The 24,486-nt window shown below is 41.6% G+C and overlaps 1 protein-coding gene across 1 annotated transcript in view; it reads left to right on the forward strand.

Moving 5' to 3' along the window:
• Positions 1 to 24,486, forward strand: part of LOC310924621 (FRAS1-related extracellular matrix protein 2-like) — a gene marked incomplete at its 3' end in the record, with an annotated part of 90,193 nt that overhangs the window by 52,250 nt on the left and 13,457 nt on the right. The window contains exons 5-11 of the mRNA XM_083886409.1: positions 1,839 to 1,964; positions 4,005 to 4,256; positions 18,037 to 18,186; positions 19,042 to 19,251; positions 20,537 to 20,734; positions 21,483 to 21,647; positions 24,246 to 24,428. Of these exons, the coding sequence (XP_083742535.1) occupies positions 1,839 to 1,964; positions 4,005 to 4,256; positions 18,037 to 18,186; positions 19,042 to 19,251; positions 20,537 to 20,734; positions 21,483 to 21,647; positions 24,246 to 24,428 (1,284 nt within the window). The remainder of the gene's footprint in view (positions 1 to 1,838; positions 1,965 to 4,004; positions 4,257 to 18,036; positions 18,187 to 19,041; positions 19,252 to 20,536; positions 20,735 to 21,482; positions 21,648 to 24,245; positions 24,429 to 24,486) is intronic.

The following is a 24,486-nucleotide window of genomic DNA, read 5'->3' on the forward strand; positions in this document are numbered from 1 at the left end:
CATGACCACGATTCTCAGCGCGAGGGATACGAGGCCCCTTTCTGAGCTCTGCGGGATTTCATGGCTGAAATGTTGCAAGCTCATTCCCTTTCTGGCTGCTGTACAAAGCTCAGACAGAGACAAAGAGATGGAGAGTTGCCAGTGAGTTTCACTCTCACTACAAAATAAAATACAAACGGTTGAACATGCCGCCGCTTGCAAACACACGGCTGTGTTCTTGCGACGAACAACAGCGCTCGCGTTGATTTGTTTAATTCGGTAAAGGATTAGCGGCTATTTTCTTGAGCAGCAGCATCTTCACAGAATACTTTATCACCCACTGATTCGCTAATCAGCGCCGTCTCCCTGGGTCATGCTGCATAAGCCAAGTCTAAGCCACAGATAAATAATCAGTAGATTTTATCTCTTTTTTTTTTTTGATGAAATCTAATTGAAGCTGTGATTCCAACCCCGTGATTAAAGGTTCCTGGTGCAAAGAATGTTGATTTTTTTTTTGAGGCTTTTTCTGTTTTCCCACAAATGTTCTCCATTGTTGTTTCAGAAAGCCCATCTAATGTGCCTGAATCCTGTCCGTATAACATTTTGAAAAAAGATCGATAACTTAAAAAAAGAAAAAAAAATGTGGAAAGCACAAAAGTCAAAGCTAAAAGAGTCGACTTATTATTCCTCCAGCGCACTTCCTTTTGAATTTAACCGTGCTGTTAATGTGTTGCAGTTCACTGTATTTCAGGTTCTTTAATGCATGTATATTTAGATTGTTTACATCATATTAAACATCTCCACGGTAACAGTGAAACCCTCCAGCTCCAGACATCGCTATTACACCCGAGGATTGTGGGTGTAGTTCTTAACTTAGTACACAAAAACTCATTTATAATGCCATGTTGCTTGTGGTGAGTCTACGTTGGATGGTCATAGACATACAGTAGAAATACTATTTTAAAACGTCAAAATTGTGTTAAGTACAGTAAGTATTCAATATAATAGTAGAGAATGGGATTTTATTTATTCCCGTTCCTTGTTTTCTTATCAGGAAATTGACAACCCTAATGTCAACGAGTATTTTTTTTTTTTAGTTCAGGAACTAAAACTATTTAAAGGTCCCATATTATGCAAAATCAACTTTTTAATCATTTAAACCCTTATATTTGGGACTCTGGAGGCCCTACGAGTCGCCAAAGTGTGAAAAAATATGACTCACCCATGTTTTTGTGGTCCTCCTCGGTCTAAGTACAGGAGATGAAACACGCGATGTTGACTTCCGCACTCATTGGGAAGTCACTATGCTAAAACATTCCTGGAATTGTTCTCTTGCGGAGCTCCGCTTTGTCCGTAAAACGCGAGAGTGAAGGCGAGGGCAACGGCATCAGAAAACCGGAAGTCCGCGAAAAGTTCTATTCTTGGCTCCACAGTGCAGCGCAGAGTGCTACACAAACTTCCAGCCTCAGAGGATTTATCTGTCCAGTGGATACATGTTATATAAATGACGCCAATGTGTCTGCTAGAGCCTGCAAATGATCACTTTTTCCAAATGCTAACTGCTGTTAGATCCCAGTAGCCTCTGTGGCTGATGTCATTTCCAGTCCCTTAAGTTTCGTTTTACTTTTTTAAAAACATTTAGAGATACTACTAAAGTGAGCGTTCTGAACAGGGCTGTTTTGGCAGGATGATTGAACTGCTGTGGTGCTTCATCCTTAAGGTATTTTGACCAAAGCATGCCACAGACATGTTCACTAGGACACCAGAAAACTAGGTTAACTTGTAGAAAAAGGGTATAATATCGGATATTTAACTCTATCTTTCACAGCTATGACTGAATTACGCGCGTTTTCTTTCAGAGTCAACGGTCTCCATACCGTCAGCCGTGTACAATATCGAGGAGGACATCGGTGAGCTGCTGATCCCTGTGCGCCGGAGTGGAGATGTCAGTCAGGAGCTCATGGTCATCTGCTACACACAGCAAGGTAACACACACACACACACACACACACACAGACACACACAAGCACAAGTGTGAAATGTCAGTGGTTTAAAACCCCTGCTCATTCTCCGGGAATAGAAATCTGTCCAGTGTCGAGTCTTGAGGGAGAGAAATGTGTTATGGAGTGCTGCTCTTCCTCTTCCTCGGCTGGACCTCTGTGCTTATCATGCACGGTGTTGTTGCAGCAGCAGATGGTGAATGAGGAAAATGGGAAAAAAAAACGGTGGAAAAAACCACTAATGGCGTCTACGCTTAAGATTTAAAAGTATTACACTCTTGCACTTGAGAAGTAGGTGTGAGGAGACGAGAGGTTCGCCTTTTCATCATCGACTCGATGGCAGCTGCTCGATTGTCACAAGATAGCACCTTTAAAAATGGAGGTGTAAATTCAAAAGGAAACATAATGTAAGGTCCCGGCCCTGCTGCATACAGCGCCTTGAGATAAATAGGGATATATAGGGAATTCGTACTCTTCAGCATGGAAAAGTAATTACAGAAGAAAACAGACAACTCTTTTGTCGCGGTTCGAAGTCGTATCAGAAAGGTAAAGATGTACTTTTCTGCCATCAAGGAAATTGTCAATTCTGCCAGATGTATTTTCTGAGCTTCTCTGCAACATGACTTCATCAATCGCTGTCCTTATCTGCCTTTTGGACTTTTTTTCTCCCTTGTTTTGTAAATGTGGCTTTTCTGACAGAAGTTTGGCTCTTGGCTATATATGCCTTCTTCTTTTAATCCCTCTCTTGTTTTGGGTACGCAGTGGGTGTTAGAGGTGCTTGGTGTCATGAATCAAGTCATAATTTTTTTCAATAAAATCTACCTCCAGTGACCAAGAGAATACACTGTTAGAAAGAACTGGCAGCTGGGTTGCCAGTATGTGACTGTAAAATTGACATTGTTTTACTGTCACTGAAATGTACAGTTTTGCCCTGTAAATGAAAAATACAGTATAAACGGATATTTAAAATTACTTTCACTGTATTTTACAATTAAATTACGATTTAACTTGTATTATTTGTACATTTCAAATATCTATTCCAAAAATACGATTGCACACAGTTAAAGGCAGTTTTGTTAAGAACAACATGTCATTGACTTTAGGTTTCACAAAATCTCTGTTTGAACCTGGCCACAAGCACGGAAGGCAAACTATAATAACATTAACCTACTGATTTTTCAATCATGTGATCAAAATGTAAGAGAAAAAGCAGCTTCTTATTGCACTTTCTTTTATTTGAATGTAAAGATGACATCTAAAGACTTCACATGCTGAACAAATTGCATGTTAAAAACAGTATTACGAACATACATATATCACATATATTAACAGTGATACGAACATATGCAGAACATTATGATGGTAAATTTCATTAAAATTATTCCTTAAGAGATTTGCAAATATTTTCGACGGATCCTTGTTCAGGGCGATGCCAACTATTATGATGGTAAATTTCAAGTCATTCCGAGATACTTTTTGTTTTTTTGAAGAAAGTCAGCTCACTGTCAAAGTGCATCAGGGCAAATGGATTATTTTCCTGAATTTCAAATATTCATTAAAATTGTTCCTTAAGATGTTTGCAAATATTTTCAACGGATCCTTGTTCAGGGCGATGCCGACTATTGTGATGGTACATTTCAAGTCATTCTGAGATACTTTTTGTTTTTGAGACTAAAGTCAGCTCACTGTCAAAGTGCATCAGGGCAAATGGATCATTTCCTGAATTTCAAAAATTCATTAAAATTATTCCTTAAGAGGTTTTCAAATATTTTCAACGAATCCTTGTTCAGGGCGATGCTGACTATTATGATGGTACATTTCAAGTCATTCTGAGATACTTTTTGTTTTTTTAAAGAAAGTCAGCTCACTGTTTTTTCTCTGTGCAATAAGTTTTAACTGAAAAGTTTTCCATTTCTTCCTCAGGAAATAAGTGATGCAGCATGTAAACATTGTTCCCGGAAAAAAAAAAAAAAAATACAGCATATATATTGATTTTAATGTTTTATGTTTTCTTTGCTGCTTCAGTCTCGGCCACAGGCACCATCCCCGCCACGGTGCTCTCGTACTCCGATTACATCTCCAGGCCCGAGGACCATCACAGCATCCTGCGCTTCGACAAAGGAGAGGCGGAGAAATTCTGCCGCGTCGTGGTCATCGACGACTCCCTGTACGAAGACGAGGAAAGCTTCAACGTCTCCCTCAGTATGCCCATGGGGGGACGTCTGGGCTCTGAGTTCCCCACTGCCAAAATCACAATCGTGCCTGACCTAGATGACGGTAAGATGACATTTTCAACCTATCATAAGTGTGATCTGTAATGACATACAATCTGTGCACATGTGGCCCCTTCTTCACAATATTCTGGTATCACAAACCTTCAGAAAAAGCCTGTGTTGTTGTTGTTGTTGTTTTTTTTCTTGGCTGGAGGATTTGTTTTTATCTGATACAGTTGGAGCTGTTTCAGTATTTGTGCAGTCTCTCTCTCTTTTTTTTCTTTTCTGTGTGTAATGAACACGCACTTTGGCAGCCGCTTAAAATAAGTCTTTGAGCGAGTAAAGGGAGTCTCCTCAGGTGCAGAGAGAGCCACAACAGGCACAGACAAGCGGGTTAGACAGACGGAAAACATGTTGGTGTGTATCTGAAATTTTTTTTTTTTTCTGTGTGTGTGTGTGTGTTTATGCTCGTCTCCCAAAGTCTTGGTTAGAAAACGTTTGAGTGTGTAAGCTTCCTTCCTGGAGGCAAAGGCTTTATCGCATATCTGCAAGCTCAGACTGGAGGGCTGATAGTCTCCCATATTTTCCCCCCCCCGACGCCTCTTTGTTCCCCGACACCTGACGGCCATTTCTCAATTCCCTATCACTCCGAGTATCTCCAGAAGCACTGCTGTGAAGTCAAGACTGTGTGATAGCAGGCAGGCAGGCAGGCAAGCACCAGTGGACCTGAAAAAAGTGATAGCGATAATGGAGCAGTCTTTTATTTCTCTTGAATCAAAATAAATTTGAAAACCAGATAACTGGGGTGACGGTGCGGGATTCAATTTCGGCATCTGCTCTCTGTTTATGTACTCAGAAAAGCATGGTTCTAACCCCGGCTCTATTTTGAAGATGAGTATTTATTTGCATTTAACAGATGTGAGTGCGGTTTCCCGAATCCAACTGCTTAAATAATTTACTTTTCACAGTTTGGGGAAAAACAATAAATACTGTGTTGTTTTCATGCACCATGACAACTGCTTATAGCATTGGTTCTCAAAGTGCGGCCCCGGGGCCAATGTGCGGCCCGCAGAAACATTTCTGGCGGCCCGCAATGAATTACAGTTGATAGTTTTAATCCAGGAGCTACTAAGCTTGTTAAATGTTTATTGGACATTACTGGATACAGACCAATAAGTGTAAACAAAAATACTGGGTATTTACCTGGTTTCTATATGATGAATTTTAGTGTATTATTGGGTTATAAGCTGGTAATAAGCAGGTAGCTACAGCCCCCAATTACTAGCTATTTACCCAGTAAATATATGGTAACTAAATGTGTTACTTGGTATTAACCTGTAATTAGAAGGTAAGAACAATGGCCAAAATACTGGGTAATTAGCCAGTTTTATATTAACGCTTATATTACTTAACGCTAAACTGTAGAACTGCAATCTGGTAATTAAAATTATTACAAATGGGATTTATTTCTGTTTTCTTTCCTTTTTTTTTTCCTTTGGCGACCCTCAGTCCAATGTTGGGTTCCTAAATTGGCCCTCAGGTATCAAAACTTTGAGAACCCCTGGCTTATAGTATAGCACAGGAAAATCCAGTAGTTTTTTCTACACCAAGTCATTTACTGTAGTAGTTTTTCAGAAAATCAGACCTTGAATATATATATATATATATATATATATACATATATATATATATATATATGTATATATATATACATATCTATATGCAAAGGTTAAGAAACCGGCAGTCTTCGTGGCTCCTGCAGCAGGTTTCAGAGTCTATAACAGGTTGTTTGCTGCTTGAGACGAACACACTTGTAGTGGATTTGTTTGACCTGCTTGTATAAAAGGGAAGTTTTCCAAGGTTGGAATGCTTTTGTACTGCAGCAGCAGCAGCAGCAGCAGCAGCAGCAGCAGCAGCAGTAACCTGAGCATAAGCTCGGGACCTTTTGACCCCCTGCTGCTCTTGAGTGTGTGTTCCAGAAAACAGCTGAGACGCACTTGTTTTTCATAGGATGGAACTCTGCAGTCGTTGCACCTTCGAACCTGTGGTTCTACCTGGAACCATTTGCTTCTGAAAAACCCTTTCCGAAAAGAAAGGCTTTTTCAAGGGTTCTTGGTAACACTAATGGTTCCAGTGAGAACCATTTTGATCCAGAGAACCATTTAAAACCCCTCTCCTGAATAAAGGGTTTTAAACCTTTAAAAAAAGTTTCTACCTGGAGCCAAAAAGGGTTCTCCTATGAGGACAAGCCGAAGAACCTTATATGGTTCTACTTAGCGCTTTATTTCTAAGAGTGTAGTGACAAATCCTGTCACTTTTTCTGGTGTCGTTATAGACTTTTGGAGACGTGAAAGCACATCAGAAAGTGTGAATAATCGCCTCACGGTCTATAATGGTGCGCAACAATTGAATCGATCTGGATCCTTATATTGATCGTCATTGCATGTATATCTAATTCAAGGCTGAACAGGATTATCTATATGTTTTTCATGAGGTGATATAACTGCATAAAATGGGCATTAAAATACAATTTCACTTTGATCGCATGCTGCACAGAATCTCATCTCGGCAGAGTCTGTGATATCGTATCATATCTTATTGTGTTCAAATTGTTGATTTAACCGTATTAGTAAGTACTGCATATAGGGGCAAGATGGATCAACATGAAATGGATTCAGAAGGACGATGAATTACTTATTTTGCGAGGCAAAGTTTGCTCAAACTGATATATGACATGTTTATATTCATGCATTCAGAGTTTAGGAAGTCAAACTCTGTTTTATGATTGCTCCTGCCTTCAGTGAGTTTTTATAAACAGTGACTTTGACTGTGTAATCCAATTTTTGTTGCTTGAAAAGTAAATGAATATTTAAAAATAATGGTGTTTTTTTTTTGCTCCACTGATTTATGACTTCCTGGCAAGCCCTTGCCTACATTAGAGGTGAATTATCTTGCAGAAACAAGACAAAAGGAGCCTCAGTGCATCACGGAATTAACATGACGCAGACTGACAAGCAGTATTAGCACTCTGCACTCTCCTGCTTTATCTCTAATCAGGTTCTCTCTGCCTCTGTCTTTGTGCGGGTGGCTTGGCGTCAATCAAAATCTCTCTATGCATATCAGTTTTCAGGGACCAGAATACAGCCCCCTATTGTAGTAACATCCTTTAACAGTGTTTTCCATTGTATTTCTCAAAGTCTGCTGTTAAGACTTTCAGGTTCAATCCCATTTCACCCCTTGCCCATACACCACTTAGCCCCACCCGACCGTTTTTGTGCATTCACTTGAAGGCATAGGCTGAGGTGTCCTGATTATTGCTGGGGTCAGGCTTTTAGCCAGCAGGGCGTCCGGGCGTCCTGTACTGACAATAATAAGAAATTAGACACCATACTTTTAGGCAGGACACCCTAAAGACGCCCCATTTTTCCCCCGGTAACCACCGAAACAATGTTGTGATGACGCGCGGGTATAGACAGGCGCGTGCTGGTCGCAAAAACTACGGCCAGCACGCGCATAGAGAAATCCATCCATCCATTCTGCGTTGGATGCGAATGATCCGCGTACAGCGGCGCACAATGCAGGAGAGTGAAGAGCAGAGTCAGCAGGGGCGGTGCAAGGGGGGACACACCCTCTGAAAAAAATACTAGCTAAAATCCTGGCTGGGGTAACATGAAGTCGAAGGCCTTACCGGGTTCCCACGGGCATATAAGCCTCTGCTTTGCTGCAGACAAATAGTATGTTTAGTCAACAATAGCTCCATAAAAACAGCCTTTTTATTTGTGCGACTACATGTTGAATCTATGTCGCATTTTCTTACGTGATGAAGTATAATGTACCTGTCTCATTTCATGGGGTAGATTTTAATTACTACTCCTTTCGAAGGGCGGGGAATGCCAAGAGTTACGGGAAGGAACAGGCGTAAAAAAAAAAAAAAAAAATATGAGCAATGGGATTGGATCTTAGTGTGATATGGAGGGAAACTAATCCTGGTGGTATTGTGTTAGATGTTTGATTGAAAGAAGACACCTGGCATCAGATGGATTGTCTATATGCACACATATGCATCACAGATACAATGCAACACATTCGCGACTCCCCAGAAGTGTAATTTGGATTAGATGCTAGAGGTGTTTAAGTTGCCGGCATCCAACTGAATTAATGGGACATGAAGAGCGTGGAGGAAATGGGCGAGTGTCAAACCTTCATATTCTCTCGAAGGAGGTGATAATGAAATGACTCAAGCACCGAAGGTGAAATAAATGGTAAATAGCTCCGAGGCAAGCAGAGCAAGACCAATCTCCTGTGTGGAAGAGAAGAATGGTGGCGTTAGATTCATTCCCCCTCTTTTATTCCGCCCTAACCTAAATTTCTTTTCTGGCCCCCCGCTCCAGTGGCGTCTATTCCATCTTTGTCAGTTTTCCACTGGGTCAAGCACATGGCAAGTCGCTGCCATGGCCCAGCAACCTGTTAGCACCTACTAACATTACTGATAGCAGCCAAAAAAAAAAACATTAATGTCAGCAATATATAGCCAGGGGAATACAGTTATTGTGAAATTAGGAGCCACAGGGCACCAATGTTCACTCCCTGCTCCGTGCAAAAAAAAAAAAAAACACACAAAGTCCTGGCCACCAATGGTACAAACACATGAAAGAAACCACACGTGTACAAGAGGAGGCAGAGCTGGTGCCACGCGCCAATAGTCTGACTTTAATTAATGTGATTCTAAATTCAGAGAGTATTGCTTTTACACCTTAATGACTTAAAGATAAGATGAAATTACCCTTAATTGATACCCATGGGGGGAATTCAGGTGTTACAGCAGCAGCAGCAGCAGCAGCAAGTCCAGAATGAACACAGGCTGGAAACAAAAGGATAGAGAAAGAGTAAAATGAATAGAAATACACGATAGAACTTTAAGAAGAATAACTATTAGAAATGCCACTAAAGTACGACAAACATGAAATGAGATATTATAATATTATAGAATATATTGCACTGTTATGATATAGATTTTAATACATTTAATACAAGGAGTGGACAGAAAGTTTTCTGTCCAACAAAAAAAGATTAATTTCCGTAATTAGCGCACCTTCACCGGCACAAAAGAGAAATTAAATTTAGCAATTTATCTTCCGTGGCACAGTAACTGATGCCTGCGAGGAACATTTGCTGGCAATCGATCTGACACATTTGGCTCCACAGGACTTTGATTAATTCAGGAAGAATTCAAAAGATGTGTTATAAATGCGTTTAAATTTAGTATATTTTCCTTAAAGCTCACATAGAGTGGTCCTGTTGCACATATATGTTAGTTATGGAGGTCTACTTACATACATTAACTTGTTTTTATGGTCAAAAACCTCCTAGTTGCTGTAAACAAGCCGATAGAAATCCTCTTTTCAGCCGCGAAATTTGAGACTCAACTCTCTCACCTAGAAGACAGAGTCTTGTGATTGGCCAGTACCCGGAAGTACACCCCCTCTCAGAAGCGCAGCTCCCCCCTCTGGAACGATGGATGCACTGCTACTCATTATCAAAACATTGTTTTAACAGTGTTTAAAAATAGCTTCTTCACGACTCCCCACCGCAGTCCCTTTTATGACTTTGACCCGTAGTCAGACCCAGAGTCAGAAGACACTGTCGCTCGTGAAACACCTCCACAACGGACGTTATTCTTCTTCTGCGGTTCAATGTACGCAACCGAATGTGCCCGGACTAGTGCCCGGAGCAGGACGATCTGCTGTTCCGGAGAACTGCTGTTTACGTAACTATAACGGGATTTTCAGAGATCTCGCTGAGCCCGAGATTTCAATAAAACACAGCGTTCTCAGCAGTGGCTGAACTGTTTATTTTGAACCTTCAGGGCTTCTTAAACAAGGTAATGACGCAGATACACACTAAAAAACAGCGTTAATTGGAACTTCCGGTCTAGGTCCGCTTTAACTTTCTTCTTGTCTTCTATGTTGTTCCATTGTGATATTCATAAGGATATATCATCTCGTGGTGAACACCCTGTGATACGACTCTGTGAATGCAAGTAAAGCAACAAGTTGTTATCGTGTCACCTTTTGATCGTCGAGGAAGTGTAAGGTTACAGTATTCATCCGTGCTGGATTCAGCCTCAGCTGCTGTGCTTGCAGCTTGACCGAAGCCTCTATAGCAAATATAATTGTCAGTCTGTGTGGGTGCAAAGGTGGTTAGGGATCACCGCTGCACTTCAGAGCTCGGCTTGTTGTTCAGTTCTGCAAAAAAAAAAGGAGCGGTGGAGATCACCAACTCTGTACATTAGTCTGTCAGGTGAGGCTATAAGATCTACAGGGAACGCAAAGCAAGCCACTGCCCTGAAGGCCCCCCGAATGTCAGGCATGAGTCTGTGTCACCTGCTTGGCGCTAAAGTGTTTTTTATTATTAAAAGACAACTTTCTCCAAAATGCCACCAACGTAAATGGCCGTGAAGATGCGGACGATGCCAGAAAAAGGGATAAACAGAAGCTAAACAGTCCAAATAAATAAAATTAAGATCCCTGGCAAACGTAGGACACAGGGAACAACAAGATTAGGTAAAGCGGAGTGTTAGCAGCAAAAACACTGAGCACAACGGGTGTTGTTTTGAATCGCTAATAGAATAGAATCGCTTGAATATAAAACCTAACAGCCTCTTGAGCTCTTATCTGTCTCCTCCTAATCACTGCACACACCAGCCTGAAACTAATGCACACATTGACATGCTGTGCCCAAAATCCCTTTAAATCAAACTGTAACACCTCCGACGCGCTGTCGTCTATTTGTTTGTCTGTTTTGCGACCGAAGCATCGCTGAAAAAGTTAAAGAACGAATAAAACTTGAGGAATTTTAATCAGGATTACGTAGTTACGGCCTAAGGGAGAATTAATCTGATTTTGGTGTTGACACAGACGGGAGTCCAGATTCAGAAATTCATTTTTATGAAACAAATGCGAACCCTTGTAAGATAGTGGAGTGTATTTTTTGGCGCTGTGGGACACTAATTGGCCTGGGCAGAGGTCTTCACTGTGTGAGTCTTGTCTCTAGTTGCAGATGTTTACAGTTCTGCAACACCAGAGCCAAGAATTCTGATTCATTTGTTTCGTGCTCGTAAAATCTAGAAGCCTTGTAAGGGTTACAGACCACCGTGTGAGACTTAGTGACACCTATAGGTGAGACTGCAGAACGTAACTAATTCCGCTCTCCACAGTGGCATTTGTTTAACAGAATGTTCTGTTTGTTCTATCTATATTAACCCTAACCCGATATAAAAAAGACACACTTATACATCTGAATAAATACTAGAACGTCATCTGCTGACACGGAGAAAGACGACGAGGACGACAGCGCTCAGGGAAGGGAGGGGGTGAGCAGAGGAGCAGTTCGTTGTTGTAAATTTCAGCCTCTCCTCTAGATGGCACTATAAACTACTTACTTCACCGTTAAGGCAAATTATGGCATCAAACAATACAGTTTGTATAAGATAATGTGAAAATGAGGCAAAATTAAGAAAAAAAGTTAACATTTATTCATTCAAAACAAATAAAAACTTACTTACTGTACAAAAAAATAACTTGCATGAATAAAAGCTTAGGCTAGCTGCCTTTTTCTCAGAAGTTACACAAAAAAACAGTGTTTTTCAAAATAGGAACTTAAAAAATAATAATTTTAAAGGTGCATTATGTAATAAATCTAAAGCAACTGGCCATAAAATCCTCCTAATATGTCACAGAGACTCAGGAATAATGTTCATATAACAAACTGAACTCACCAACAACAACAGTACAGACAAAATATTCGAAAAAATATATTTTGCAGACCGCAAATCATGTTTTGGCGGCGCCACCTACCGCCGTCTACCAATCATTGCAGCCAGTAGAGTCTCAGCTGCCCGGGCAACCCACGGGTTGCCAGTTACGTCTGAATTTGAGTGTAGTAACCGTTTTTGGCCACATTCTTACATACGGCGGCTTTAAAAATACACAAACAAACAACAACAGTACAGCCAAAATGTTTGCATTAAAAAATATTTTGCAGACTGCAAATCATGTTTATGTTTCGAAATCATGTTTTGACACGTGGCGCCACCTACCGCCGTCTACCAATCATTGCAGTCAGTAGAGTCTCAGCTGCCGAGCAACCACGGGTTGCCAGTTACGTCAGAAAACGAAACCTAAAAGACCTTTAATAATCTATTTTTGGAGTTTATGAATCGAGTCAGAATCGTGGATGATTAGAATCGCGAATCCTATGTGAATCAATTTTTCCCCCAACCCTTATATATATATATATATATGTATGTATATATACATGTATAATTACATAATATATGACAATGTAACAATATTATACACTGGACTTTTAAGACTGTAAATATCTAATCTAAAACTAACCTTAACGTAGTTATAACCAAAATGTCCCCAATTCAGTGGTCGAAAACCAGGTCCTCACAATAGTGCACAAAAAGTCATGCGACACAGAGCTGTGTCTTATTTATTCCAAATACCAACAATTTTTTTTTCCAACCAAAGACATAAATTATGATTCTCTTTCCGTCAGCATACGGAAATTTTTGTTCAATTCACAAGCTGTGTGGGTTTAACGCTGCCGTGACAGCTGCTTTTCTCCGATACCTGTTATTTTCCCAGTGGCGGACCATCTGCACATAAACGGCAACATCCTCACACCACTCGCGGCTTTGGTGAAACTTGTTCTTTCTTGCAGAGGTAATTGCTGTTTGATATTGACTCTGCATCCGGGAAAAAAAAAAAAAAAAAATGTTTTGGTTGTTGGCGACGCGGGACATGAGGATTCTTGTCCAGCAGGACTTGACTCGTGCGTTTACAGTCTTGTGTCAGTTCCCTGTAAAATTTCGTTCCTCTTCCAAAGCGGTGATTATGAGCTGTTTTTTATAAGATGGGCAGGTCCTGTGCATGTGTGTGTGTGTGCATCCTGGAAGGGGATGAATCGAGGGGTAACCCGCACACCCTGTCATTATGTTTCACCTGGATTACCATTCATACTGATATAAACAGATGTCCAAAGCACTTAAGCCCAAAGGTGCTGACTTTAATCAACAGACTTAATGCACTCGGTGCATAGAGGCTGCTTTGAAATCTTCACGCGTCTCTCGCAGACGCGGACGCTTAAAGTTGATTCTTTATTGAATATGAAGCCGCTGTTTTTTTGTTTTTTTCCGACTCTTGTGCTGAGAAAACGTATCGATCGCCGTGCCGCGCCGCGCCGCAGATAGACGGTAGAAGAGCATCTGCCGGGGGGCTCGACTGAATCTCTGAAACCATTCGAGAAGCCACTTAGCACTGTGGGAATGCCACGCAAAGTTCAAGTGAAATCAAGCAGTCAGTGGAAGTGTAACAGTTCCCTGTGGGATTCTTGTGTTGTCTCTCTCCCTGTGCCTCTTCTTTTATGTTCACACATTATGCTCGAGCCAAGAATTTCCTTTGTTTGGCTTTATGTTTTTTTTGCGCAATGAATTAAACAACATAGAGAATATTCCACATGTGATTTGATGTCACTTACACTTACACTTACACACAATGAAATGTCAGTCATAGAATAACTATAATAAACACTAAGATAGCATAGCAGGAAATGTCTAAATCTGGATGCTCTTGCCTTACAACCAGGTAACCTTAGACGTGCTTTGTGGCTGCGGAGGCTGCTGCGGCTGGGCTGACACAGCCAGCGGTTTACCTTTCAGCTAATGGGCCGTAGCTCTTTGATGTTCACACTTTGTCCGCGGCAGCACGGACCTTATCTGATTACTGGACGTGTACAACAGGGCCCCGAGTTTCCCGGCTGCCAAAGTAAAGGCGAGTAGATCCGATTACTGCTTCTGTTGGGACCCTGAGCAGCGAGCGGCCAAAAAAAAAAAACCCCGTCTTTGTTCGGTTTCTCTTTGGAGAGAGAACCTCTGGCAGCCGCACGCCTCTCGATGCTAGCAACGCATTGTCTCCGGCTGTGCTCTCAGACCAGATTAAAGCAATGCAAAGTTGTGTTTCAACCACAGTGATGGCTGCTCTGAGACACAAAAAATCCCAAGATTTCGCTCTAACAGCTCTATTTCCCCTCGCATAACCTGTCTGTTCTTGCTGGTATTAGGTTGTTAGTCACAAAGCTGACTTTATTAAAGTGTACTTAATCAGCTGAAACCCAAATGACTACAAAGATTAAAGCTCACATAGAGTGGTCCTGTTGCACATATGTTAGTTATGGAGGTCTACTTACATACATTAACTTGTTTTTATGGTCAAAAATCTCCTAGTTGCTGTAAACGAGCCGATAGAAATCCTCTTTTCTGACGGTGTTTCCCAGCTGCGAGATTTGAGACTCAACTCTCTCACCCAGAAGACAGAGTCTTGTGATTGGCCAGTATATTCAGCACACCCGCACTCAGAAGCGCAGCTCCCCCCTCTGGAACTGTGGATGCACTGCTACTCATTATCAAAACATTGTCTTAACTAGAGCCGAAACGATTAATCGATGAATCGATTATTGATCCATTACTAAATGAATCGCCAACCATATTGATAATCGATAATCGGTTTGAAGCTTATTTCATTATGAAAACAAGATTCCTGATTTTTTTAGCTTCTTAAATGTGAATATTTTCTTGGTTTCTTTGATCCACAAAACAAAGAAATCATTAAAACTGGATCATTTTGGTTTGTAAACAAAACAAGACTTTCGAGAACATCATAATTTCCAGACAGATTAATCGATTACGAAAATAATCGACAGATTAATTGATTACGAAAATAATCGTTAGTTGCAGCTCTAGTTTTAACAGTGTTTAAAAATAGCTTCTTCACGACTCCCCGCCGCAGTCCCTTTTATGACTTTGACCCGGAGTCAGAAGACACTGTCGCTCGTGAAACACCTCCACAAAGGACGTTATTCTTCTTCTGCGGTTCAATGTACGCAACCGGATGTGCCCGGACTAGTGCCCGGAGCAGGAGGATCTGCTGTTCCGGAGAACCGGTGTTTACGTAAACGGACCGGGTTTTTTCAGAGATCTCGCTGAGCCCGAGATTACAATAAAACACAGCGTTCTCAGCAGTGGCTGAACTGTTTGTTTTGAACCTTCAGGGCTTCTTAAACAAGGTAATGACGCAGATACACACTAAAAAAACAGCGTTAATTTGAACTTCCGGTCTAGGTCTGCTTTAAACCCTTGATTACACTCCTTGGCACGGACCTACAAAGAGGCATTTATGGTTGGTGTACGTGTGTCAACATACTCCGAACCACTAGGCGGCACACAAACATTTTTGTCTGTGAAAGTGGAGCTTAGGACAAAACTATTTAATTGACCGCTTTCACTTCAAACATTTAAGTGTCCTTTTACACAAATCTCACATCTGCTGAGCTACATTTAAGTATTAAAAGATCTTATCTTATAGATGTATGATGTTCTTGTGCCTCAGATGGCGTTTGATACAGTTTTATTTCTTCTTTTCCGGTGTGAAAGAGTTTGGAGTTAAAGCTTTCCTTTCCAAGAATTCGGCATCACGTGATCTTCTCTCTCTCTCTTTGCTCTCGTCGAGCTGCTTTCGGGGCCAAAACATCTTGGCCAGTCTTTGCTTGGATGCGTCTCTCTCGCTTGTGAAGAAGTGCCAAACGCCGCGGTGATATTTCGGAAGCCCTCGTGCACGATGCACAGGCTAAGATTACATCATTTCTGGATTAAATCGTTCCTGGCATATGCAGCATCACGGCCGTATTCACTGTGGCACATCAAAAGACCCGAGCTTGAGTTTCAGTCGGCAGGATTTCGAGATTGTTGAGTCTAATTTCCGCAAACAGACAGATGACTGCAGACAGATCCATGCACATTTTTATGTGACACATAAGCGGAGTCAATTTCTTCTGAAATGCACTATTGATTCTGATATACAGTACATGTCATTGAATTTATCCCTATGTAGTGTATAAGTTGAGTATTGTCAATATATTCTAAGTCCCAGAGCTTAGAGGAGGAGCAGATGTCCAGATGTGATGATAGAGTATTATAAAAGAAACGTTAAATAAGGTCAAACATGTGTTTGTCTCGCCCAGCTTTAATTGCAAAATGCAAAATGAGTAAACACCCTGTTTCTTGATCAGTAATTGTACCTGGCAGCACTTCCAGACTTTGTATTTGTGTTTTCCTCGTGTACTTTGTTTGTTTTCTTTTTATTTTGTTCAATGCAAATACTCACTTCGATATCCCCGCTTTCTTTTTTTTTTTTGTCTCTCACTGTGATCAGAAACCGCTCACTTGTGTGTGTGTTTTGTAGGTGCAGAGATCCATTGTCATGGAAACCACAACTCTCCCCGTGGCTGTCGCAGTTCGCTTAATGTATTCATAATCTGGTCACAGCTGCAGATGTTTACTGCTCATTAATGGCTTGTTCACATTAGTCATAATAATAATAATAATAATAATAACAATGTATTTCATTAATTATGAGAATTATGTAAGTGTTTTGTGCGTAAAAAACGCTGCTTATTTGTGGTTAGTTTTGGCCTTTGTCTGATTCTTGTCATTTCTGTACTGCCACATTGGACTGTAACTGACTCCCTGCAGAGGAAACACGGAGGCAACAAGCCCTCGAGCGACTGTTTCACAAGCAGCATGTTGCAGATTGTTGAGAGGGACACATGTTCTGAAAGGGTTAAAGAGAAAACAGTGGGTGAGTTTGGCTGCGGTGGAATTCTCGACTCATAGAAAACAGTAATTGCAGTCAGGCAGGCCCAGGCTGGCACGTTGAGCTCTACATCCCCCAGACCTCCTGTCAGGCCTCCTGTCTGCCTCTCAGACCCATCACTATCAGAGAGTCAGCACCACAACAAACCCAGGAAACTCAGCTCCGCCTTCAGGTTGCATTTGGTCTTTTAAAGGTCACATAGAGTGGTCCTGTTGCAGGTCTACTTACATATATTAACTTGTTTTTGTGGTCAAAAACCTCCTAGTTGCTGTAAACGAGCCGATTGAAATCTCTTTTCTGACGCTGTTTCCCAGCCGCAAGATTTGAGACTCAACTCAAGACAGAGTCTTGTGATTGGCCAGTACCCGGAAATACACCCGCTCTCAGAAGCGCAGCTCCCCCCTCTGGAACGGTGGATGCACTGCTCCTCATTATCAAAACATTGTTTTAACAGTGTTTAAAAATAGCTTCTTCACGACTCCCCGCCGCAGTCCCTTTTATGACTTTGACCCAGAGTCGGACCCAGAGTCAGAAGACACTGTCGCTCGTGAAACACCTCCACAATGGACGTTATTCTTCTTCTGCGGTTCAATGTACGCAACCGGATGTGCCCGGACTAGTGCCCGGAGCAGGAGGATCTGCTGTTCAGGAGAACCGGTGTTTACATAACTATTACGGGTTTTTTCAGAGATCTCGCTGAGCCCCGAGATTACAATAAAACACAGCGTTCTCAGCAGTGGCTGAACTGTTTGTTTCGAACCTTCAGGGCTTCTTAAACAAGGTAATGACGCAGATACACACCAAAAAAAACAGCGTTAATAGGAACTTCCGGTCGAGTTCCGCTCTAAAGGAACTGTCAGACGTAGAAATCCCCCCCCAAAACATCATTCCAGGAAGTGAGAAAGTGTTGTTTAAACACTGCAATTGCTACCTGCTGGTGTGTTTTCGATTGGAAAGATTCCCTTAAGTTTCTCCTGTAATCAGAGGTAATCTCACAGTGTAGCTATGCGTGCAATTACAGATTTAACTCAGCAATTACACCCGGTATCCTGTTTGGAAGCGTATGAAAGATGATTACGTCTCGTCTTATTTACCCTGCGTGTGCGCTGTTGTTGTTGTTCCTCGCAGCTCCCGTCTTCTACTTCGGCAACACGGACTACCGTGTCGACGAGAGCGACGGCTTCGTGGAGGTGCAGGTGTGGAGGACGGGGACAGACCTTTCCAAATCGGGAACGGTCACCGTGCGCTCCAGGAAGACGGAGCCTGTCTCGGCTGAGGGTATGTAACTCCACCCCCCCCCCCCCGACAACCTTGGGTGGTTTGTTCTCGCTCTAACAATAGACTTAAGTTGTCCATCTGTCTATCTGTCTGCGGGGTGCGAGGAGATGTTAGCACTTGATATGCACGGGGAATGTAAACATTGTTATAAGATGAGGAGGCGAAAAAAACCAGTGGCTTTTCTGTCAGGCCCTTGAATATACAAAGTGAAGATAATGGTGGCCTGAGTGAGAGCTTGGGGATTAAAGAATGCATTATAGGTTGTTCTGTTTGTGTCAGTAAGTGCTTTGGACTCAACTAGTTGCTAAGTCAACCTCTCTCTCTACAGCCTCTATTATTTCCTACCCCCAGGCAGTCGCACGGATTCATAACATCTCACGCTCTCTTATAATTGTAAAAAATGGCTAGCATCTAATAATATGCCTCACGTTCAGAGTGCTTACACACGTAACTGGGTCATAAGTACAGGAGAAAAGCCCGCAGGCGAAAGGGTGAGCTCTCAATACCCAGCCTCCTCTTCAAAGACCGGCAAATGAGTAACCTGTAACGCGCTCGGTCGAGAGAATCCAGTTTTCTCGCCACGTTCCCTTTAATCACGCAACAAATTCCGACCGTTCGCGGCAATCAAAACGCGATATACAAAGCGTCATTTTGTCAGCGTGTAGGGTATGTATCGTTTCATCCGACAACGCTGCCTGATACTCTCAAAGGAATTCTGAAGTACTGCACTGTGCTAGGCGCCGCTGTTGAAATAAGATCAAAAATGCTGTCGACCAAACAGTGTCTATGCTCTCCTTTGAAACACATCTGACCTATATATATATATTTTTTCTATTTTTTTTCATCGTCGAGCAGCTGGTGTAGATTATGTGGGGATCAGCCGGAATCTGGACTTTGCCCCGGGGGTTACCATGCAGACTTTCCGCGTGACCATCCTGGACGACCTGGGTCAGCCGGTGCTGGAGGGACCGGAGAAGTTTGAGCTGGTCTTACGGATGCCCATGAACGGGATCCTCGGGGAGCCGAGCAAGGCCACCATCCTCATCAACGACTCGGTCTCAGACTGTGAGTGGAGAGCTGATGTGTGTTTGTCACGATTCCATCGTATAGGACACGTTGTTGTTGTCGATAGGATTTGTACTGTTGATGGTTATTTGTAACGTTTCCTCCGCAAACCAGTGTGTCCAAAATCAAGGCACATTGCATGTCGCATGCTACATTTAGGGCCAATTCCAATTCCTATCTTAACCCTCAATCTCAACCCTTAATCTTAACTGGCCCTCAAAACCAAGTGTTGAGGGTTATTTTGTCACTTAGAAATGGGACACCCCTTAAATGCAGATACGTCTTCAGACTGTAGGGGGCAGAATAACGCAAAAGCTGCGTCCAGTCTGTCAACTCCAAAAAAGAAGAAGTAGAACACATTTACGTCAGGATTATTTATTACGATCCGTTTGTCAGTCAAGTTATTAGGTTGTCAGTTAGTTATAAGATGATACTCATACAAATACCACAACCACGGACATATTCAGCTGACAGTTACCACACACCACGGCTTATTGAAAAGTAAACCATAGCAAACGATCGCTTGTCCGCACCGGCCGGCTATTGACAAAAGATCGTAAAATAAAAATAAATGTTACGCAACAATGACGTCAGTAATCCATAATATGGGCCTAAACTAAGATAATACAATGGTTTTCATAATTTTTGTATCTCTATTTAACAAAGAAAATACTTAATTTGTAGCGTACTCGTTTCGCTGATTTCTGCGCCATCTTTGTTATGTCAAAACACGCAATGCATTCTGGGTAGCCCTTGCTCCCAAGGGTGGTCTCGGAAAATCTCAATATTGAGGGCGATACAGCCCTTAAACTCGCCCCTCAACTTAATTTTTCGGAGAATCGGGACAGCACTTGCACTAGAGGGAGCGCACATTTTTGAGATTGAGGGTTAAGCAAGGAACTGGAATTCACCCTTAGCTGCCTCTGCAAATGATGAAATACATTTTTATTATTTTTTTAGTTTTGATGCCTCACTGTTCACTGAGCCAGTGCTGTTAGAAAATATATTAAAAAACGCTGTGCCGATATGAATAGACTCCCTTTAAAACAGGACACAGCACAAATGTTAGCCTTCAAATTAACATTCTTCAAACGAGACTGGAAACATTTCTTTTCAAAAGCCAAGAGAACCTCCGATGCTTTTTCATGAAGCGAGCAGAAATGCCACAATGATGGAGCAGATTTCACAGCATATTGGGATTTTTTTTTTCTTTAGCGACATCTGACATTTGCACTGTATTTCCGACGTTGATATTTTTTTTTTGTCTTTAATGACATTGTTCCAGTGCCAAAGGTGCAGTTCCGCGATGCCGTGTATGTGGGCAACGAGGACTCGGGGCAGGTTTCAACCATGGTGTATCGCAGTGGTGACATCAGCTACAGGTCCACAGTGCGCTGCTACAGCAGGCAGGGCACTGCCCAGGTCATGATGGACTTCAACGAGAGGCCCAACACTGACGATTCCATCATCACCTTCCTACCAGGTGGTGTAAAAAAACATGACACGTGTCCGCTTGATAATGTTAAATAATTAAAATAATTAGGGCCTGGGCATGAACGTGCTAGGAACATATTGGTCCTGTAGAAATTTTTTTTTTTCATCGTTTCATTTGCAAAATATCCAATATTGGCAAAGGGCACAAATTTAGTTATTAGCCCCAGGGCTCTATAGCGCCCCCAAAAGTCGGGACATGGTCAGACAAAATTTGTCGGATTGGGACGAAATTTGGTAAGTGTATTGGGCGTCCTCCAACGTTTCTTGAGGAAGTTTTTGGAAATTTTTTGACCTGAGAGAAAGCTGCCAAAATTGCGTTAATTCAAAATTTTGGATTCTTTTTATCGTGTCTATAGTTGTTCCATTATTAACCAAGCTTGGTAAACTTGTTGCGTTCATGATTCCAAACAAATGTCTTTGTACTTCCATTAGCTCCGCCCACCCAGAAGTCGGCCATTTTGGAAAAACAAAAATGCCTAGTCTGCGCATTTGAACAAACTCGTTCTAGCGCGTTTTAGCTAGCCGCGTCAAACTCGGTCCATATGTTCTAGAAAAGTTAATGATTAAAACACGTCAAAGGATTTTGTCTTAGTGAAAAGGCGTGGCCTCAGCGCTCAAACAAATTTGACGTTAAAATGGCAGGAAAACTACTCTAAAATTCCACTTTTTGAAAGCTTTAACGTCAACAGAACTACGTGAATTTTCTCACCGTCATCGACTTTGCTATTTTCTTTCAGGAGAGATCGAGAAGGAGTGCGTGCTGTTACTCGTCGATGACACGGAGCACGAGGAAGAGGAAGAACTTCGGCTTGTGTTGGGAAGCCCTAAGAGCGAATCTCCGTTCGGAGCGTCTGTCGGAAAACAGAACGAGACGCTCGTCAAGATAAAGGACGAAGCAGACAGTACGAACGCTACGTTTTCTTTTGTGAAAAAGAAAATGTTTTTCAGGGATTCAAACATTTGTATTTTGTATGTATGCCTCCCTCCAAACCTGGTGGAAATATAGAAGGTGTTATGTTATAGACAAGAGACCAAGAATCTTATCTGGCTACAGCCGCACGACTCAGTTAAAAAAAAGTCATAAATCTTTGCTGAATATATGTCTGCGGTCCACATTACCCTGGTGTTTTGCAGCTCCCACCCCAAAAAAGGAGCAGTTTGAAAAAGTTGATTTCATTTTTAAAACTTGGGAGCTGCATTTCTTCCATATAGACAAGCAAAAGTAGATTCTGTACCTTTGGAAAGATTCAGTTTCACCATGTTGTTGGTCCTACAGAAATCCTTGTTATTAATGTTCACCATTGTTGTTTCTCCTTGGTAATTCTCTCTGAAACCAAGCAAACAACTGCAGCTTTAACTGTCATGTCATGTACTATGCCCGGTGCTCTTGATATATGTCTTTTGGGCATATTATATTAGTATGGATTATGCATTACTTGTAAAACAGAGTTGACATGCCGTCAGAGATTGTTTGTGGCAGAAGTCACTGATGTCAATCAGGAGCTATTGGCTGCATCCGGGAGGTTATAAAGGCAGGCTGGAGGTTCCGTGCTCAGTTGGCTTTCTGTCTTGGGAGGGTTCACTTGAATTTCTGTTTTCTGTGTTTCAGTTGGTTGTGTTTTCTTCCCCCCATTTAGTCATTTATCTTGTTTACTCCTATCCAGTGACTTCTGTTTCAGCTATAGTTTTGGGTCCATTCTCCCCCCCATCTATCATGTTGATATAATTTGTGGTTTAGTGCCATCTTTTCGAAAAACCCCAGTGGCCCATTTTGTCGCAGTATTTTGACCAACACACTTTGTTTTCTATGGAACGGTAACAAAGGGAGGTTTCTCAATTTAGTGTTTCCTAAACTTTTTATATGGGGACCCACATCTTAAAAATGACAAAACATCCTGACCTATTTCACAGTATTAATAGTGACAAAGGCTCATTTGTGCATGATATAAAGTCTTTGACTCGGCCGTTTCGACTTAACTTAATTTTGTGCGTGTGTAATTTCATAAATCTTGAGCAAAAGATGGGGAAAATACTCCGTAAATAAATTGATAAACTCTACCGTGACCCACCTGTGGGTTCCAACCCAGTCTCTGGGAATAACCGTTGAAGCTGATCAGTTAAAGGTCAACGCTAACATAAATACTGTATGTCCCAAAGGTACCTCCATAAGTTAAAGGACCAGAGAGACAAATTAAAGCTAACATTGACCAGAAACTGAAACTTTCCATCTTTAAAATCTTCGTATGATAATAATGTCTTAGATACCGTATTTCAAACTGCATTTTTATGTATCTATGCATACTATATCACTTTAGCACAATCTAATTAATATTATACATTAAAATGTAATGGGGTGATAATCATGGCCAGAGTATTGAACTCATTGTTCAGAGGTCACAACATCCTGTCATATTGTAGTAATGCTATTCATTGTTAGAAAATATAAAACTTATTATCGGCTGATGCTTTTTCATGGAAGTGAGATCAGATTCCCCTCTGCGACATCAAATTACGAATGTAGTGGCTTTGATATTTTGTGCTGCCATGTTTAATTTTACAGTGATGAATCACAGCAATGACCCTAACGGTGTTGTTTTTGACAACCATCTTAGATTTAGTCTTAGTCTTTTGGACGAAATTTCTTATTAGTTTTAGTCACATTTTAGTCACTTCTATATGTGATAGTTTTCGTCCAGTTTTCGTCGACGAAAACTCAAAAGGGTTTTAGTCTAGTTTTAGTCGAAAAAAGAAGTATAGTCTTTTAACAAATTTATTTAGGTCAATAAGTATTGGAGATTGTTGTTGGGCAGTGTCGCACATAAGTTGTGAAAATAGCAGCAGACCTATAAATTCAACACAATGCAACACACTGTGAGCTTGCAGATTGGCTATTATTACACACAAAGAGATGACCACACCGTCACAGAATGTAAACATGGCTAAACATGCTGCTAAAGAAACACACACACAATGAATTGACGTTAGCGTAACAAAAGCTAACTTTAGCCACTACTGCTAACTACTGTGTCCAGTTATTGTCATGTCCTGCTTTCTTTCTGCCACCTAAATAATCCATCTGTTTGTTGTTTGCTAACACGTTAGCATACAGATCGCTAGCTTAAAATGCTAACGAGTCCACTTACATAAGTGTCGGGTTAGAAGAAGTACAGCCGCAGTTCACACACACACACACACTGCAGAAGCAGTAGCGGGGTACGTATATATTAAGTAGCCATGTGCTTTCTCCGTGACCGCCAGGTGATTGGCCGAAAAAACTAAAAGTCATGCGTTTCAAACGTCTGACAGACCACCCACTAACATTTTTGTCCATTCTCGTCTCGTCAACGAAAACTCACGCAAGTCTCGTCATGTTTTCGTCATCAAAGAGTCACGTTTATCTCGTCACCGTCTCGTTATCGTCGTGAAAAAAAGTGGCCTAATTTACTAACCCTAACCCAATTAACCCTAACCCCAACCCTAACTATGCCGTATTTTCTCAGAGGCCATTATCAGGTTCGGGGGGACAAAATTCAGTGTGAACGAGCCGAAAGAAATCGGACAAGTGTCTGTGGTGAAGATCCCGGTGCTGCGCGTCGGAGACACATCCAAGGTGTCCGTGGTCCGGGTTCACACGAAGGACGGATCTGCTACGTCTGGGGAAGATTACCATCCGATATCTGAGGGTAAAAAAGAATAAGCGGATTAGCTCTTTTATCCGGACGGCGATAATCGAATGAGATT

The sequence above is a fragment of the Microchirus variegatus genome (genome assembly GCF_963457635.1).
Source record: "Microchirus variegatus genome assembly, chromosome: 3".
Lineage (NCBI taxonomy): Eukaryota > Metazoa > Chordata > Actinopteri > Pleuronectiformes > Soleidae > Microchirus > Microchirus variegatus.